The sequence below is a fragment of the Bison bison genome, unplaced genomic scaffold, assembly GCF_000754665.1.
Source record: "Bison bison bison isolate TAMUID 2011002044 unplaced genomic scaffold, Bison_UMD1.0 scf7180017864154, whole genome shotgun sequence".
NCBI classification, from domain to species: Eukaryota; Metazoa; Chordata; class Mammalia; order Artiodactyla; family Bovidae; genus Bison; species Bison bison.
The window spans coordinates 402,523-420,758 of NW_011494726.1; the positions used below are offsets into that span (position 1 = coordinate 402,523).

The following is an 18,236-nucleotide window of genomic DNA, read 5'->3' on the forward strand; positions in this document are numbered from 1 at the left end:
CAGCGGCTAGGAGATGGGGATTTGTTTGCTTCTGTTTTATAAGCACTGGTATTGGTTGAGTACTTGACTACACCGGAATCGGTTCTAAGGCGTTTATCTCATGTAGTCCTTATAGTTGCACCAAGGATGTGCTACCATTGTTCACTCCTGCTTCGCTGAAAAGCAAACCCAGAGTCTGAGCATCGAAGGCTGTGTCTGTACGACCAGTGAGTGGCGGAAGTCAGGGCTAATATCCAGGCCTGCTTGACCCCAGGGCGTGGACTGCAGATTCCTGTGCTTTGCCCCCCGGGAAGCCCTAGGTCCCCCTGGGACATGGAGACAGTGTAGCAGGTTGAGATGAACCCTGGAACCAGACTCCTGGGTTCAGATCCCAGATTAGTCACTTACCAGCCGTGTGACCTTGGTCAGGTTACTTAACATTTCTGTGCCGTGATTTCCCCTTCTGGAAAGTGGGTATTCATATAGTAAGTACCTAGCTTGCACAGAGTTGTTAAATGAGGGTTAAATGAGTTAATATTGATAACTTAGTACTATCAGCGCTTGGCTCATGGCAAGCTTTTGATCAATAAAAAATAAATCCTTGGCTTCACGCCCAGGAGCTATACTCTCGTGGCCCAGGGCAGGTGGGAGGGGGAGGCAGGTTTGGGAATGTCCTGAAAGCTTGAGAAGCTGGAGTCAGGGTTGGCTGATGCTGTATATCCTGGCACACAGTCAGTTCTGCTACAATGCTTGTTTTGAAAACGCAAATCTGTTCCAGCACGATTCAAGTATTCTGGAATAATTGGAGCACAATATAAATTTCGCCTTTGCTCAGGTGTGATTTCATCCATGGGAAACACAAGGGAAACTCAGGAAACTACACCCGTAGAGGGCTGCACAAAACACACCCCTTGCATCTGTCCACTCCCTCAACCCCCCACCCCCCAACACCTGATGTTGCAAGTTCCCACCCATCCGTTTGGAGAGCCCTCCATCACCACTTTGCAGTAACTCACACTGCAGATCTGCTGACAGTCATTTCCACAAGCAAATGTCAAACTGTCTTCAAGGTAGAGCACCATATTTATTGTAGTACCTATGCATTTATTTCATTTTTAAAAGACTTCTTTTTTTATATTGGATGGTTAGCATCACCAACTCAATGGACATGAATTTGAGTAAATTCTGGGAGATGGTGGAGGACAGAGGAGCCTGGTGTGCTGCAGTCTATGGAGTTGCAAAGAGTCAGACATGACTTAGTGACTGAACAACAACATAGCCAATTAACACTGTTGTGATAGTTTCAGCAAAGGGACTTAGCCATAAATACACACATGTATCCCTTGTCCCCCAGTCTATGCATTTCTTAATTCTACAGGGGTAAGAGAATCTACCCCTTATTAAACATTAAACCCCATTCTACAGGGGTAAGACTGTGCTACCATTTTTATTATGTCTTTTATTGTTGATAAACTTTTGGGGTGTTGTGCCCCTAACCGTATTTTCCCCATACTCTCTCAGATTTTGACTTCAGGACTTTGCCCTGCACTGTAGTGTTTAGGAATGTACATTTCGAGTTACAGCAGAACTGGCTGTATTGCACCCTCTGCGAGGCTGTGGGGGCGGGGGGGACGGATGGATGATGGACAGGTAGGGGCAGGCAGTGAATGGATGAACAGAGAGCCCATGAGAGCCCATGAACCTTTCAGGACCACATAATCCATGCTCACCACGAGGGCTGGGCCACCTTTTAATTTCCGATGAGTTGAGACAGGCGATCCATCTGGAAAACAGAGTAGACGTCAAACCCCCAAATAATCCAATTATTTCTTTACCGTGGAGAAAACAGAAAATCCAGGGGCCAAACCAAGCTCAAAGGTTAATAATAAAAGACAAATGGGTTTCAGCCCCACAAACCAAACTAACAGGATTTGAGAGGCAGGAAATCTCATTTCACCATTAACACAAAATAAAAGGCCAGCAGAACGTGAGTTTTAATCCTGTTTCAGGTCTCTGCCTCTGCCCATCTGGCATGCGTCCCTTGGAAGAATCAGCTGCTCTAGCCTCTCCCCCCCACCCCCCACACTACCCCCAGATGACCTGGGCTTCCTCTCAGGCACCCAGGTACTGCACTTCCTACTAGGTTTGAAATCAGAAGTACCATGAAAACACCACAGATGGGGAGAAGAGACTCTCCCAGGCCAGGCAGCAGAGACCTGCTGGCCACAGCGTCCCAGTCCTTTATTCATCCAGCCAATGCTATGTACGTTGTACATAGCAGTATCCTATTGACTGTCTCCAACAACTTAGCTGGGTGATTTTATACATTCAGCTCAGAGAGGTTACCAAACTTACCCCAGGTTGCACAGCATTGGAATCCAAGGTCTATATGATACCACAGTTCAGTCTCAACCAGTAGGCTTTCCCAGTTCCAGGTCAGGCCAAGAGATGTGGGTTCGATCCCTGGGTCGGGAAGATCCCCTGGAGCAGGGCATGGCAACTCACTCCAGTATTCCTGCTTGGGGAATCCCACAGACAGAGGAGCCTGGCAGGCTACGGTCCATGGGGTCACAAAGAGTCGGACATGACTGAAGGGACTTAGCACACACAAGGGTTTGGCAGTAAAAGCCCGGGCACAGCAACAAAGACCCAGAAGAGCCAAAAATTTAAAAAATAATAATAAGAAAACATGTATTGAGTTCCTACTGTGGAAGGCCTGGTCTCAGTAGTAGCAAGTATGTGGCACTTTATAGTAATTCAGCATGCTCTTTCCCATTGGGAATGGAGCCTCTGAGCAGAGAGATTCAAATCATTTAAAACTGGTATGGTGCAGGCAGCCAGCAAAGGAAGGAATGGCTGTACACAGTCTCCATGGTCGGTATGGGCTCATTTGCAGATAAGAAGATTCAAGGGCAGAGACACCAGCAGTTGGCCAGAGGTCACAAAGCAAGCACTTGACCAGCAAGGAGTTAGAGCAGCCCTGACTTTGTATCTTCTGCCTTCTGTCCTTCTCCCGAGAAAACCCCGAGTTGGAGCGGGGTCTCTAATGCAGTTGGTCCTCTGGCCAGCAGGGACCTACCACCACTTGATTCTTCCTCCCTCCAGCCCTGTGGAGAATGGGATAACCCGTTCAGGGTTTCTGGGGCGTCAGCCTGGTTCCTTGGCAGCCAGCGAGGCACCCTGGGATGGGAAATCAGGCAGCCGCTCAGATATTATAAACAATTACCGCTAATTACCAGGCCTGCCAGTTCCCTATTGTCTGCTCACAATCCCACCAGACACTGAGGAGCAGACACTGAAGATGTTGGAGGAAACTTTCAATTTCAGGCTGTAGAAGGCCTTGCTCTGCCTGGGAGGATGGGCCCCTTCAGTGCCTTAAAACCCACGAGGCACCACTGTTTCTTGGGCTTCAGGAGCCCAGACCCTCCTAACAGAATGGATTCCAGACCTTCAGGAGGCTGAGCTGAAAAAGAAACAGATGTGGCAGAAAGGCCAGGTCACCCGCTGTGAGAGTCTTGGGGCTCTGTGAGAGGACAGGCCATTCACAGGGCTCAGTTCCTGTGACTGTTGGTCTTCAGGATTCTCTCTCTCAGTTTCCCAGAGAGAGTCTTTGTCTCACTGGGTTTGGATCAGCTGTCTGACCCTGGATCCGTCAGCTCTGATCAGGGGACCAGGTACTGCCTTAGTTTAAATCAAACCAGTTTCTTCAGTCAATGACTTATGACTTAATGACAGTGACTTAGTATGAACATGTATTTTTTGCTCATGTAAACTTCAGCACAGGTGTTCTGGTCATTGCATCTAGCCAAGCTCCTTTGCTCTTTTTAAAAACAATCCCATGCGTGTTTATGATTCCTCTGCTTTCAGATATTTAGAGAGTTTCCATTTTCACTATTGTAAATCATCCATGGCTAAATACAGTCCTTTTCTCATCATCCAAAGGCCTACAACAATTGGTTTCCCTCTTTTTTTCCTGAATCTGCCCTTTCTGGTGTTCTATGACATTGCATGAACCTGTAACACTGACCTTCTCCAAGGTCATGAACTAGACTCTCTTGCCTCTGCCTTGTCTCCATCACCCTCTTGGGAGAGAAGTACTCTCTCCTGCTCCTTGCTGGGCTCCTTCACTCTTGTGGCGTCACCATCCTGAGGACCTCAGGACTCCCTGCTGATGACTCTGCTCAGTGTAGAGAAGATAGTATGTGGGAGGTGACCTCCTTTCCTCTCACCTTGTTACTGGGCCCTCTGTATCCTTCAGCCCCCCAGGTCAAATTCTTCTCTCCTGGTCCATTCTGGGCCACTGCAGCCTGCAGCGATTCCTCTCTTCTGATGGTCTCTGAGCTCTCACAACCCAAGGTGGGCGGGTAGGGGACTGGCTGCGTCTCATAAGAAGACAATCGTCCTCTTTAGTTGTTTCTGGGGGCAACACGTGTGTTTGCCCAGCAGAATGTAAGTTCTTTGTGCATGGGGTCTTCTCTTGTTTGTTCCTGCAGCTTGCTTGGAATTTTATACGTGAAGGTGCAAATATTCTTGGGCAGTGCCCTGGTATAGCAGTGGGCACTGCCAGTTTTCTAGCCCTCAGGCAGCTGTCTTTCTCACTGTGGGCCTCAGTCTTCCAATCTGTGAAATAGGGAGGCTGCTGGGTCAGAGGACACTTCCCTGTAACTATTTGCAGAGCTGGAGAGTGAATCCTTTGCCAACTGTGAGGATTTGTGAATTAGCAATGAGGTGTAAAGGCAGACAGTATGTCTAGGGTGTGAAGAGCTGGGTACAGCCAGAGAAGACCGTAAGTGAGTCATTGTATCCAAAGAACTGGAGCCAAGGTAGACAAGCAGAGGTTCAGAAGCAGAAGGGAACATCCTTTAGGTGGAACCAGATACCCCTTGGGTTCTCCTCTGGCTCCTTCAAGGCTGACAGCCCAGAAGGTTCCCTTGGAAGGAAGCTGGGGACAGGGAAGGGGGCTGCTCTTAGGGCAGGAAACAAAGCATGCAGTGCCCTCAGTCAAGTCCCGAGGTAGTCGCCCCTCCCTGCTAAAAGACCCTTTGGCTGGCTGCTGTGAAACCTGGCACAGTATGTGCCTGTTCAGAGTTAACTGTTGTTCTTGGAACATGCCCAAGTGGAAGGTCACCTGGGGTTGGCCCTAAAGGTGCTGTATCCATGTGCTGACTCTGCCCTGTGAATTCTAGCTTCAGATTGGGCCGAATCGGCCTCCTTACATGAATAATGCAGATAAAGGTTAAAAAAACAACAAAAAATGAAAAAAACCTCAACCTCCTTTGCCTGTGGCGAGGATCCTAAGAGAAAATGGGTTACAAGTGCTTTACTTCTAAAGATAATAGGCACATCAAGCTTGGTGTTTAGTGCCTGATTTCATTAAGTTTTTCCAGTAGTCATGTTTGGATATGCGAGTTGGACCATAAAGAAGGCTGAGTGCTGAAGAATTGATGCTTTCAATTCTGTGCTTTCAAGCTGTGGTGTTGGAGAAGACTCTTGAGAGTCCCTTTGACAGCAGGAAGATCAAACCAGTCAAAATCCTAAAGGAACTCAACCCTGAATATTCACTAGAAGGACTGATGCTGAAGCTGAAACTCCAGTACTTTGCCCACCTGATGCAGAGAGCTGACTCACTGGAAAAGACCCTGATGCTGGAAAAGATTGAAGGCGGGAGGAGGGGATGACACGATGAGATGGGTGGATGGTGTCATGGACTCAATGGACATGAGTTTGAGCGAGATGCAGGAGATGGTGAAGGACAGGGAAGCCTGGCATGCTGCAGTCCATGGGGTCGCAGAGTCGGACACGACTGAGCGACTAAATGACAACAATGACTCGTTAAGTACTTAACAGGTCTAGGAGATGGGAGTGTTACTGTTCCCATTTCAGAGATGGGAAAGAAAAAACTAAAATTGGCTTTAGCAAAATAATATAATAGTTGTTGTTGACGTACATAACCAGAAAGAAAAAGAAGTATCTCTTGCTTCAGGTAGAGTTTGATGCAGGAGCTTAATCAGTGCCACCTGTGTGATGGCCTCCTTCATGGGCTGCCGATGGCAGCAGGAGAGTGGCCAGAGGCTCCAGGCTTCTGTCTCAGGTTCGGATCTCGTGAGAAAAGAGAGTCTCTCACTTCCTACAGTTCAAAGAAAGCTTCCTCAGCAGATTCTTGTGGGCTTGGGTGAGATGCCCAACTCTCAACCAATCACTGGCCAAGGAAGGAATGGCCTGATTGGCCAGGCTGAGCCCATGTGAGCTTCTGAAGCTGGGTCTGCTCTGCATCACAGGAATCAATGTCTTGAGGAGGGGCCTCCCCAAAGGAGATTTAAAGTCTGGTTCCCAAAGGAAGGGGAGCGGATATTTGGCAGCTCCACGGCAAGGACAAGCGTGGACCTCCGAGGCTGAGCAACTGGCTCTGTATGTTTCTAACTGTCTAGTGCAAACAAGTCCTCTGGGGTTCCTGTTAAAAGGCAGTTTCTGATTCACCAGCTGGGGAGTGGAGTGGACCACCATTTCCTTTTTAATTAGCTCCCAGGCGGTGCTGCCAGTCCCTGGACCACACTCTGAGTGTCGCAGCTCTAACCCATAGAGCCAGGCATGGACAAGCATCACCTCCTGAGAGTCTTACCCGGAGAGGCAAGTGACATCATACCCATTTCATGGAAGAAGAACCTGAGACTTGGCAAGGAGAGGTCAGACAGGACACAGAAACTAAGCCCTAGACTTTTGGAGTCAGAGCGGAGATTTTAGGGAGAAAGTAGAAAGAAAGAAGCATAGAGAGTACACCAGCCTGCCTCAGACTGGGAGATGGATGTGGACAGAATCGCCGTGGAATTAGGGAGGTTCTAGAGCTGACTGCCTGAGTCATCCGAGTCCTCAGTTGGCCCCTGGGAACGTCTGCTTTTGTCTCATTCTTTCTTGCAGCCTTAACTACGGGGGAGTTTGCCTGGCATCGGATGCCCAGTTCAGTGACTTCCTGGGCAGCATGGGACCAGCGCAGTTTGTGGGCCGCCAGACCCTGGCCACCACGCCGATGGGTGAGTGTCCCAAGACCTGTTCCTAAGGGTGTGGGGGTCCCCAGCAGAAGCCCCTTGTCTTGCCTCTGCCTGGGTTACATCCACTGAGCACTCAGCCTGGAGCTGAGGTCACACCTGCCAGGCGCTCTGCAGAGCCCGGGGACTCGGCTTGGGGGTTGGTTCTGGTTTGTTTGTGGCTGGGAGTAGGGGAAGGGAATTGCATCCTCAACAGAGATGGGCAGCCGAGTCCTTGATGGAGCTTCCAAGCCACTTCCTGGTCTCAGCTCTTGGGGCCTATTGCAGGGGACGTGGAGATCGGCTTGCAGGAGCGGAACGGTCAGCTGGAAGTGGACATCATCCAGGCTCGGGGTCTGACGGCCAAGCCAGGCTCCAAGACACTGCCAGGTGTGGGGGCTGCCCTCCCATCTGTAAGACAGGGGTGGAGGTCTGGGAGGATGTCCTGAGCGGTAGCTGGGTCTAGAAGAGAGATGATGGTGTCCAACTGGGGGTCTCCCTCCCCCCAAAGCTAGTGACTCCTGTGTCACTGGCGGTTTAGAATTTATTCTGGAGACCCAGTTGAAATTGTCCATTGACCTTGTCCACCTCCTTGACTGCACTGAGCTCCTGGGGGTTCAGAGACCATCTTTGGTTTTTTTTTTTTTGTAGTTCTACCATTTGTGATTCTATCCTAGCACCTGGTAGGGTGCATGAAATGCCTTGAGTGTTCAGCAAACATCGGAGTGAGTGTGTAAGCCCAGGAAGGGTGGGCAGGCCAGGGACTGAGAGAGGGAAAGGGTGAGCAAGGAAAGGGTGAGCAAAAGGGCAGGCAGGACCATTTGAGAGGGTAGAGTAGACCCCAGCCAACCCTGACTGCACCCCACCACTGTTGCCTCATCCCCGGACTTCCTGAGGGCACCCCGATCCCCAGCAGCGGGTCCCTCTGCTGCACCCTCTGCCCACCATTGGAGGCCCAAGCTACAGCTCACCCTGCTGACCTTTGTCCTCAGCGGCCTACATCAAGGCCTACCTGCTGGAGAACGGCATCTGCATTGCCAAGAAGAAGACCAAAGTCGCTCGCAAGTCGCTGGACCCGCTATATAACCAGGTGCTGCTGTTTCCTGAGAGTCCCCAGGGCAAAGTCCTGCAGGTGAGGGGCCAGGGGGCCGGGCAGAGTCTCACCTGGAGAAAGCAGAGCACTCTGGTAGATCTGAGCGCCACCTTTTGTGGTGTGACTTGGAACAAGTTCCTTTCTGAGCCTCAGCTTCCTTATCTGTAAAATGGGGATATTAATAGTAGCCACTGATAGAGTTACTGTGACAGTGGAATGTGTGCTTTGTGTAAGAAAGGGATTGCAAGTTCGGCCTGTAGTAAGGGCTCTACAAGTGGCCACCATTGTTATTATCATGATTACCGTCATCACCAACCTCAGGAGACTAGGGGCTTGGCATGGAGTGCAGTGCTAATAGACTGAAAGGCTTTTGAGGATCCAGAGGTCTTTGGCCCCCTAACTTTTAGGAAGATCCTAGTGGTCATCTAGGGCTTCCTTGGTGGTTCAGCAGAAAAAGAATCCACCTGCCAATGCAGGAGACATGGGTTTGAAGAAGGAAATGTCAAGACACTCCAGTACTCTTGCCTGGGAAATCTCATGGAAAGAGGAACTTGACAGGTTACAGTCCATGGAGTCAGAAACGACTTAGCAACTAAACAAAAAACAACAAAAGATGTTTGCTGAAACTAGCGTTAGCTGCCCGTCATGGGGTCAGCAGGGCCCGGCTGGATGCCTCAGGAGCCGCATGCCTCCTGTCTTCGAGCTGCCATTTATTTTTGTTTGCCTTTGTTTTTAAAAATACTAATTTTTTTTTGGCCACGCCAGGTCCTAGTGCAGCACGTGGACTCTTAGTTGCAGCATGTGGGATCTAGTTCCCTAGTTTACCAGGGATCACACTCGGACGCCCTGCATTGAGAGCGTGGAGTCTTAGCCATTTGACTGCCAGGGAGGTCCCTCAGAGCTGCTCTTTGGGCATCTCTAGTTTATACCTCAGTTTCTTGCTCCTAACCTGAACAGGCAAAGCACACAAGGGTAGGCCCAAGGTGTTCCACATCTCCAAGACAGCGGGCTTTTGCCAAACTGGAAAGCCTGGGTCCTGTCTATGGCACAGTCTTTCCATTTGTAGGTTGTGACCCATCAGCAATTTATGAACTCAGTTTAGTGGGTTTTGTTTTTTTTTTAATGGAATGGAATAGGAAATAGGAAAGAAATGGAAAATAGGACTAGGAAAGAAAACATTTCTCATTCTTAGTAAGGCAGGTCTTATTTGGTGGAGCCACTTGCTTCAGTTGTGAATCTCACGTGTTCACTGGGTGATTTAAATGTCTGTCTTGCTGTATATATTAGTCAGAACAAAGTTGGGAAAAATCTTTCTGGTCTAGAGGCATTCAAAGACAATTTAAAACAACCAGAAGGCCATCTAGGGGCCACGCCTGGCCCACTGGACTGAGGTCTGTGTTTTCTGGCCTGAGCATCTTTGAAGAAACTCCAGAGCACATCCCTGTCTGGGATGCAGAGAGATAAAGAAATAGAAATCTGGCATGGGGGTCCTTGCTGCTGAGCCTTCTGACTAATGTCAGGGCAAGACAGACCCACCACGATTGAGTGATGCCAGCTGTGTTCGTCTGCTAAAGCTGCCATAAATACCATAGACCTGGGGTCTTAGACAACAGAAATTTATTTCTTACAGTTCTGGAGGGTAGAAGTCCAAGATCAAAGTGTCACAAGTTATGTTTCTGCTGAGGCCTCTCTCCTTGGCTTGCGGACGGCCACCTTCTTGCTGTGAACTCATACGGTTCTTTTCCTACACGCAGGCATTCCTGGTGTCTGACTGTGTGTCCTAATCTTCTGCTCTCATGACAACACCAGTTAAAACTGCAACCCACACTAATGGCCCATTTTAATGTAATCACCTTAAAGGACCAGTCTCCAAATACAGTCATGTTCTGGGGTTAGGGCTTCAGTATGCAATTGAGGGGCACACAGTTAAGCCCATAATGCCAGTGATAACAAATCCATTCACACACTCAGACGTGGGCTGCTGCTTTTTTTTTATTGAGAATATAGTTGCTGTACAATGTTGTATTAGTTTATGCTGCACAAGGAAGTGAATCAGCCATATGTATACATATATCCCCTCCCTCTTGAACCTCCCTTCCACTCCCCACCCCTCTAGGTGACCACCGAGCACCAAGCTGGGCTCTCTGTGCTATACAGCAGGTTCCCACCAGCTCTCTGTTCCCACCAGCTCTCTTTACACATGGTATCTGTTCAGAGTTACCTAGGTAACATAGTTACCTAGGGGGCATTGACCATTTATTAGTTGAGTGACCTCGGGCAAATGATTTAACCTCCCTGAGCCCCAGTTTAAACAGCTGTGCAATCGGAATCCGTTTTTATAGCGTTATTGGGAAGATTGAATCTAGGGCTGATTTGGCCTTAGACAGTTCCTGACGAGCAGTCACCAATAGCCGTGGCCCACGTTGTTTGTGTACCTCTCTGCGTGCTTGAGGAACGGCTTACAGCTTACAGTGAGCTTCCACATTTATTATCTCCTGTGAGCCTCGCCTGCCAGGTAAGCTGAGTGTGGAAGATTCCATTGACAAACAAGAACCCTGAGTCTCGGTGAGGCTAAGTGACTTTGCCCAAAACGACCTAGACAAGACTGGAACTCGCCCCTACACGTGTCTGACCCCAAAGTGTGTGCATCAAGACAATAGGTCTTGTGAGCGATAAGCCAGCCCACATTTAGAGAGGGGCAGAGTTACAACCTGAGGAGAGCAAATGAGGGTCCTGCAGCCACAGAGACCACCTGTCTGGCTGCTCTAAGAAAGAGAGGTTGACCGAGAAATGGGGAAGGTACTGCACAAAAGAGTCTGTTGGAAAAAAGGAAAGAGGCTAGTATGTGTGTTCTACATGTGGCAGCCACTTTAAAAGTTGAAGTATAATTGATTTACAGTATTGTGTTAATTTCAAATGTGCAGCAAAGTGATTCAGTTAGTTTTTCAGATTTTATTCTACTGTAGGTTATTATAAGATACTGAGTATATTCCCCTATATGTGTGTGTGCACTAAGTTGCTCAGTTGTGTCCGGCTCTTTGCTACACCCATGGACTGTAGCCCGCCAGGCTCCTCTGTCCATGTGGATTCTCCAGGCAAGAATACTGGAGTGGGTAGCCATGGCCTCCTCCAGGGGATCTTCCCAAACCAGGGATCCAACCCAGGTCTTCTTCATTGCAGGTGGATTCTTTACCATCTGAACCATCAGGGGAGCCCATAGTCCCCTATGCTATACAGTAAATCCTTGTTGCTTTTCTATTTTATATATAGTACTTTGTTAATCCCATACTCCTAATTTGTCCCTCCCATCTTCCCTTCCCTTCCCCTTTTGTAGCCATAACTGTTTTCTGTGTCTGTTTCAGTTTTGTGTGTACATTCATTTGTATTATTTTTCTAGATTCCACATTTAAGTGATATCATATAGTATTTGTCTTTCTCTGACTTCTTCACTCAGTGTAATATACTCTAGGTCTATTCACCTTGCTGAAAATGGCAATATTTCATTGTTTTTAAAGCTGAGTGTGTGTGTGTATGTGTGTATACATACCATATCTTCTTAAGCCAGTTGTCTGTTGATGGGCACTTGGGTGGTTTCCATGTCTTGACTTTGTAAATAACGCTGCCATGAACATTGGGGTGCATGTATCTCTTCCAATGAGAATTTTCATCATTTTCCAGATATATACCCAGGAGTGGGATTGCTGGATCATATGGTAGCTCTATTTTGATTTTTTTAAGGACCCTCCATAGTGGGCTATGCCAATTTACAGTCTCATGAACAGGGTAGGAAGTTTCCCTTTTTCCCCTGTCCTCTCCAGCATTTATTGTGTGTAGACGTTTTGATGATGGCCGTATTGTCTGGTGTAAGGTGATACCTCATTGTGGTTTTTGATTTGCATTTTTCTAACAGTGATGTTGAGCATCTCTTCATGTGCCTATTGGCCATTTGTGTGTCTTCTTTGGAAAAAAATCTGTTTAGGTCATCTGCCCCTTTTTTGATTTTTTTCCCCCAGTATTGAGTTGTATGAGTTGTTTTATCCATTTTGGATATTAACCCTTTGTCAGTCTTATTTTCTCCTATTTCTGTCATTTGTCTTCATTTTTTGATGGTATCCTTTGCTGTGCAAAAGTTTTTTGTACATTTGATTAGGTCCCATTTGTTTATTTTTGCTTTTATTTCTTTTGCCTTGGGCAAGCGATCTATGAAAGTATTGCTACTGTTTATGTCAGAATGTTTTGACTAAGTTCTTTTCTGGGAGTTTGATGATGTCATGTTTTAGGTGTTTAAATCATTTTGAGTTTACTTTTGTATATGCTGTGAAAATGTTCTAATTGCATTGATTTACATGTGGCTGTTCTAACCACTTTTATTTTTTTAATTTATTTAAAGTTTTTAAAAAATTTATTTATTATTTTTATTTGTCTGTGCCAGGTCTTAGTTGGGGCATGTGGGATCCAGTTCCCCAACCAGGGATCCAACTCAGGCCCCCTGCATTGGGAGAGCAGAGTCTTAGCCACTGGACCACTAGGGAAGTCCCCAACTACTAGCCCCATTTAAAACCTTTATTTCTGAGGATCTGGAAGCAGAGGGCAGGTGGATGAGGGGGTAGGTAGGACACTCACAATGTAGGGTCAGCCCTCAAGGCTGGGGCTCAAAGATGGGGCAGGTGGAAAGAAAGAGCAAGATTGGAGGCAAGAAGCCCATCATCCAAGAGCATCTGGTGGGACTTGAGCCATTTTAAGGAGGTAGACTTCCAGGACCCGGAGATGAATGAGGCACACGGTGACCCCAGGTTCTGTTTCTGGGCCTGTGAGTGGCGTTGGCAGGATCTGAACCACTGTGTCTCTTGCTCTGCAGGTGATCGTGTGGGGGAACTACGGGCGGATGGAGCGGAAGCAGTTCATGGGCGTGGCCCGCGTGCTGCTGGAGGAGCTGGACTTGACCACCCTGGCCGTGGGCTGGTACAAGCTCTTCCCCACCTCCTCCATGGTGGACCCAGCCACCGGCCCCCTGCTCCGGCAGGCGTCCCAGCTGTCCCTCGAGAGCACCGTGGGGCCCTGTGGCGAGCGATCTTAGTGCCGGGGAGGGGGAGGGGCTCCCCGAGATGGTCCGGAGACCCTACCTGGGACCCCAGGCCCCAGGGCATATTGAACAGAGGAGGCCGGGGTTCTCCCCACCCAGTGGGGAAGCTGAATGGGGAGACTTGAACCCCCCAGGGCCCCTCCTCACCCCTTTTTTGCCTCCTATTCCCCGAGACCTTCCCTCTCCCGATGGGATTGGCTGCACTTTTGACTTGGCCGGTTCTTGACCTGGTGGATGTGTCTGCAGTCCGGAGAAAGGAAAGATCGAGGCGGCAGAGCACACCATCCTCCTGCCCCCGACTCTGTCCGACCGCACCCCCTTTTTGCCTCCTTGGAAGCTCGCTGCCCGGAGTCATGTCCAGAACCCAGCGGCCATCTCCATGGTGCCAATTACCAGCAAGTGTCTTTCCTGCGGCACCGGGTTCAGGCAGCTACTCCTGCCCCCCGAGCCTACGGGGCAGCTTTGCAAGGATCCGGCGCCAACTCCGGGGGCCCCGCGCCCCCGACTTGAAGAGGAGCTCAGGCCTCCCTCCGCCTGCCCATGGAAGGAGCTCTGCCGCCGCCTGTTCGAGTCCATCTGTCCGTCCCCTGCCTGTTCCTCTTTTGGTGGCTCTAGAACATGGGGTCCAGCGGGGACCAGGGGAGAGGAAAGGGGTGCCGGGGCCTGGCAGGGGCCCCCAGGGCACCTGGCTTTGTGGGATTGTAAGAAGCTAGTTTGCACGCTGTGGGCAGACTGGAAAGAACTCTGTTGGCTGTGTTTCGACCGAGGAGCTGGGGGACCCTAATTTTCGAGAACCCCAGCCCCAGAGAGCTCACCAGTCTCTGAATTTGGGGGATGCCGGTTTAGAGAGGGAGTGTGAAGAAAGCTGGGATTGGGACTCGTGGTGCCAAGGTGAGGGGTTCCCAGGTAGGAGAATCCCGCCTTGTCGGATGAGGTCAAAGGTCATCTTGTCTGGCCCTCTGCCTCCAGGCTAAGGGCCTGGGGAGGCACGCGAGCTCCCCAGTTTTAGTCTTTTTAAACAAACCATCCTGTACTAAGGGCAGAACCAACTGCTCTGGCCTCAGTGACCTTGGCTCAAGGAGAGAAAGAGAATGAGGCGAGACAAGAGTGTGAGAAGGGGGAGATTCCTTCTTGAGCAGACCTGGGGGCTGCCTTCCCGGCCCCACCCGGCCTGGTCCTCCCTGGAGCCTTTGGAAGCCCTTTTGCATGCGGGGAGGACACAGGCTGGCCCCTTTCTGTAGAAGCACATTTCTGCCACCTCCCCTGGGAGGCACCCAGCCACCCACTACCCACACACACACCCGCCGCCCCCCCATCATTACCCAGTCCTGCTGTGTAGGACGTAGTCTTGGTTAGCCGAGTAGGCTTAGAGTGCCTGGCCCTGGGCCAGGTCTTAGCTTCACATAGAGTCCTTACAGAGGGGATGGAGAAAATTCCAGGAGGCAGCCTTCTCCCTGCCGGCCTGGCCTGGGTCCAAGCCTGGACCTGGTTCAGGGGAGGCTGGCCCCTCCTCCTGCTCCTCCCTTTCCTCCCCCTCTTCATGTAGGGTTGTAGCCAGAGCCGCCCATGACACTCAGATGTTCTGATTTATTACCCTTGGGACTGATTTTATTTAGGAAGCACTCCTGAGGATGTGGGCCTTGGAGGGGGCTGGGGCTCCATCAGAGGAGGTGGTTTTCCACTGAGGATTGCCCGGCTGTGTTCTGTCCCACCTTATCCCCACTCTCCCCACACCCCACCATTTAGGCTGTGGACCAGGTGAGCCCTTCCACCTGGAACTCTCCCCTCCCCTGGCCTGTTCCCAGCCCTGGGCATCCTTTGAAGTTCTGGTTGAGTTATAGCGCTCCCCTGCATAGGGATGGGGAGATGGAAGCGTCCCCCCCTTAGTCCAGGAGGCCTTCTGACCTTCCTGGAATCATGGCGGCTGGAATCCCAAGGCTGGGATGGAGGCAGCAGGGCTCAGAACTGGCCCCTCCCCTGTGCTTTTTTTTTTTTTAAACCAGTGTGATTTCTCTGCCGTTTGTTTATTACTCACCATTCGGAATATTTTGAGCCAGGAGAGCGCTTTCTCTCTCCAGCTGTCACTGCTCTGGTAGTTCAGGGGTAGCATTTCAAAGCCGGGTTGGGGCCTGGCTGTCCCAACCTGAGGACAGGGTGGGCACAGCCTTGCTCCCCAACCTGAGCCCGCCCTGTTGGGGGTGGGTCTGCACAGCCTTTATAAAGAGAGAAGGCGCTCCAAAGCAATAACATCCTGAGGGTGGTCACCGAGGGCCCCCCTCAATGACTTTCTGTTTGTTCTGTGGTTTTTCAGCTCACCTCCCGGAGGGGTGGGGTGGCACGGGGGCTGGAGCCCTCTTTCTTTGTATCATCGTTGTGAGCACATGGCCGCCTTCCAAGGGGCTCCGACCATTGGGCATGAGACCCCCCATCTGTCCTCACAACAGGGATGGGGGCTTGGGGAGGGAGTGGCTGTTCTCATCATTAGCTTTGGGGAACCTTCCAGCCTGCTCCTATCTGGTCCTTTGCCAGCTCAAACTTCCCCATTTGAAGAGGAGCTGAGAGGGTGGCACTGGGGGAATTAGGGGTGTGAGGGGCCTGGGGGTCTCTAAGGGACGATTCTTTTTTCAATCTCTGGGCCAAAGGTCACATGCCAGGGTACGGTGGGAGGGAGTCATCTCCACCTTCCTTCTCCAGAATCTGCCTGTCACACTAAAGGAAAAGGAGCTTTGGGACCATCGGTGAAATGATTTTCATCTTAACAGAGAGATCACAGGCCCCTGGGGTCACCTGTGAGTTCACGACACTGGCAATCTGGGCCTCCTCAACCCCCCGGAGGCTGAGCTGGAGCCAGGGCAGGACCAAGTGGGGCCACCATCTCCCCCCCGCAATATTTCCTCTGCCCTTCTCTCCATGGCCTCCTCCCAGGGGCCTTGAAAAAGATGGGCAGCGCTGATTATAGTCCCATCTGAGAGGGCAGGAAACCAAAGCTCAGAATCAGTAAGTGGCTTGCCCAAGACAAGACCCCTCAGCAATGAGGCCAGAACAGAAGCAGCTCTGTCCTTCCTCCATGGAACAGCAGACCATTGCTCTAGGGCACATTTGCCATAATGAGGATCTGTGACCTTTAGGCCCTGGACCACCCCGCGCTGCTTGCTTGCATCTTGATGGGCCAGTAACTTTTCTGGGCCTTGGGTTTAGGGGGAAGGGTTGCCATAGAGACCTTGCTCTCCTGGGTGGGGGATGGGGGGGGGGTCTGCCCTGACTGACGTGAGGCTGTGCAGGCTGTGGTCCTGGTCTTGATGCTAAGTGGGGACTCCCCCCAAGGGACCACAGCCCCTCTGAGACCACTCTGAGGGAGGCCAGACAGCACTTCCTGGGGCTGTGTGGGAGTGAGGGGGGGCGATGGTACACCTCACATTAAGGCATTCCCCCCCAAACCTTTAGAGAGAATAACATGGGAACTTCTCGGAGTGCTTTTCACACCTGTTTGTTTTCAAAGTGCTTTTATCTCTCGTGTACCCTCACAAGAGCTCCCGGGCAGTCGGTGGAGGCCTGGGTGAGTTATCAGCCCCATTTTACAGAAGAAGCTGAGGCCCGGGGAGGGGAAGGTACTCGCTAAGGTCCCACTGGGAGTTGGTGGCTGAGCTCAGGGGAGAACTCAGTTCCCCAGCGGTTCAGAGCTCTTTTCTTCAATGTGGGGCAAAGCAAAGTTGAGGTCATGTACTTGACAAGCTGATCCACCGTCCAGCTCCTTACATCTGGAGCTCATGGGCACATCTCAGCGTTGAGAGGCACCGCTGAGCCCCGCTGCCCTTGGAGCACAGCTGTTGCGTTAGGCAAGGCCACCTGCATTTATTTATTGAGCAGCAGCCCTGTGCCAGACCCAGGGGACGGGGTGCCCGACTCCATCGCCCACTGTCCTGTAATGACTCCTTTGGGCTCCAGGAGGCCCCATGTCTTATAGCAGCACCTCAGAGTGGACGGAAAGCTTTCATGTCCATGAGCTCATCTGACTCACAAACCCCGCCCGGGAGCCGCTGACATGCCCGTTTGACTCATAGCTTCTGTGAGGGCAAAGTGGAGACTTGAACCCGGGGCCTTGGACATCATCTCTGAGCCCTTTCACCGTACCACTGCCTCCTGAGCGGGTGGCAGGAAGGCAGACCCCTGGTCCTCAGGCCCACTCTCCACTCACCTTTCCCCGTCTTCCCTCTCCAGGAGCAGGAGCCCCTCAGGCTTTGGGGGAGGGAGGGTTTCTGGGGCCCCTGGGTTGGAGCAGGTCACGTTGCATTGTGTTCATGACCATGTAGCTCATGTTGAAAATTAAAGTTTTTGGCTTTTCTAACCCAGCTTGCTCTGTTTTGTGTTGACGAAGTTCTCTCTGGGATGCTGAGGGCTGTTAATTTTAATGACCTGAGTGCTGTGCCATTTCAGCTTTGTTAGTGTCCATTTATATAGGTCTGGGGCCCATCCCAGCACCACTTCCAGAGATGCACAGGAGGGAACAGGGTACTGGGTGAACTCATTTTACAGATGTGGAAACTAAGGCCCAGGGAGGGGATGAGAATTCCCTCAAGTCCCATTGTGGGTGATTGGCAATAACCAGACCTCACAGTTCCCAGAAGAGACTGTGGCCCAGGGACTGCCCTGGCGGTCCAGTGGTTGACTCCACACTTAGAAAGTAAAGATTTGATCCCCACGACTGAAGTGACTTAGCAGCAGTAGCAGCAGCAGGGAACTAAGATCCCACATACTGCACACAGCGGCCAGGGTTAGGGGTGGGGGGAAGACTGGTCCAGGTAGTCCCAGTGACACGGTGGGTGTCAGCAAGACCCCCTCCCCCATCCAAAAATGGGGCTGGCCAAGGACAAAGAACATGACATTTGGGGCTGGGGCCAGTTCCACTCTACATGCCGAGTAAGAGAAATGAGTAGTCTTTAAATGGTGCACATTTTGCCCAGTGGTCCACGCTGGATGGTAAATGTTTTCAGTCCATCTGATCCCCGTGTTTCTCATAGTGGGAGCGGCTGGCCTCACTGGTTAGGATTCCAGTGTGGGA

General features: G+C 50.8%; 1 protein-coding gene across 1 annotated transcript in view; it reads left to right on the plus strand.

The window, feature by feature from the left end:
• RIMS4 (regulating synaptic membrane exocytosis 4) overlaps nt 1-13,659 on the plus strand; it is a 68,748-nt gene extending 55,089 nt beyond the window's left edge. The window contains exons 3-6 of the mRNA XM_010841006.1: nt 6,895-7,007; nt 7,290-7,391; nt 7,994-8,133; nt 12,953-13,659. Coding sequence (XP_010839308.1) covers nt 6,895-7,007; nt 7,290-7,391; nt 7,994-8,133; nt 12,953-13,171 — 574 coding nt within the window. The 3' untranslated portion in view covers nt 13,172-13,659. The remainder of the gene's footprint in view (nt 1-6,894; nt 7,008-7,289; nt 7,392-7,993; nt 8,134-12,952) is intronic.
• Nucleotides 13,660-18,236: the final 4,577 nt, after the last annotated feature.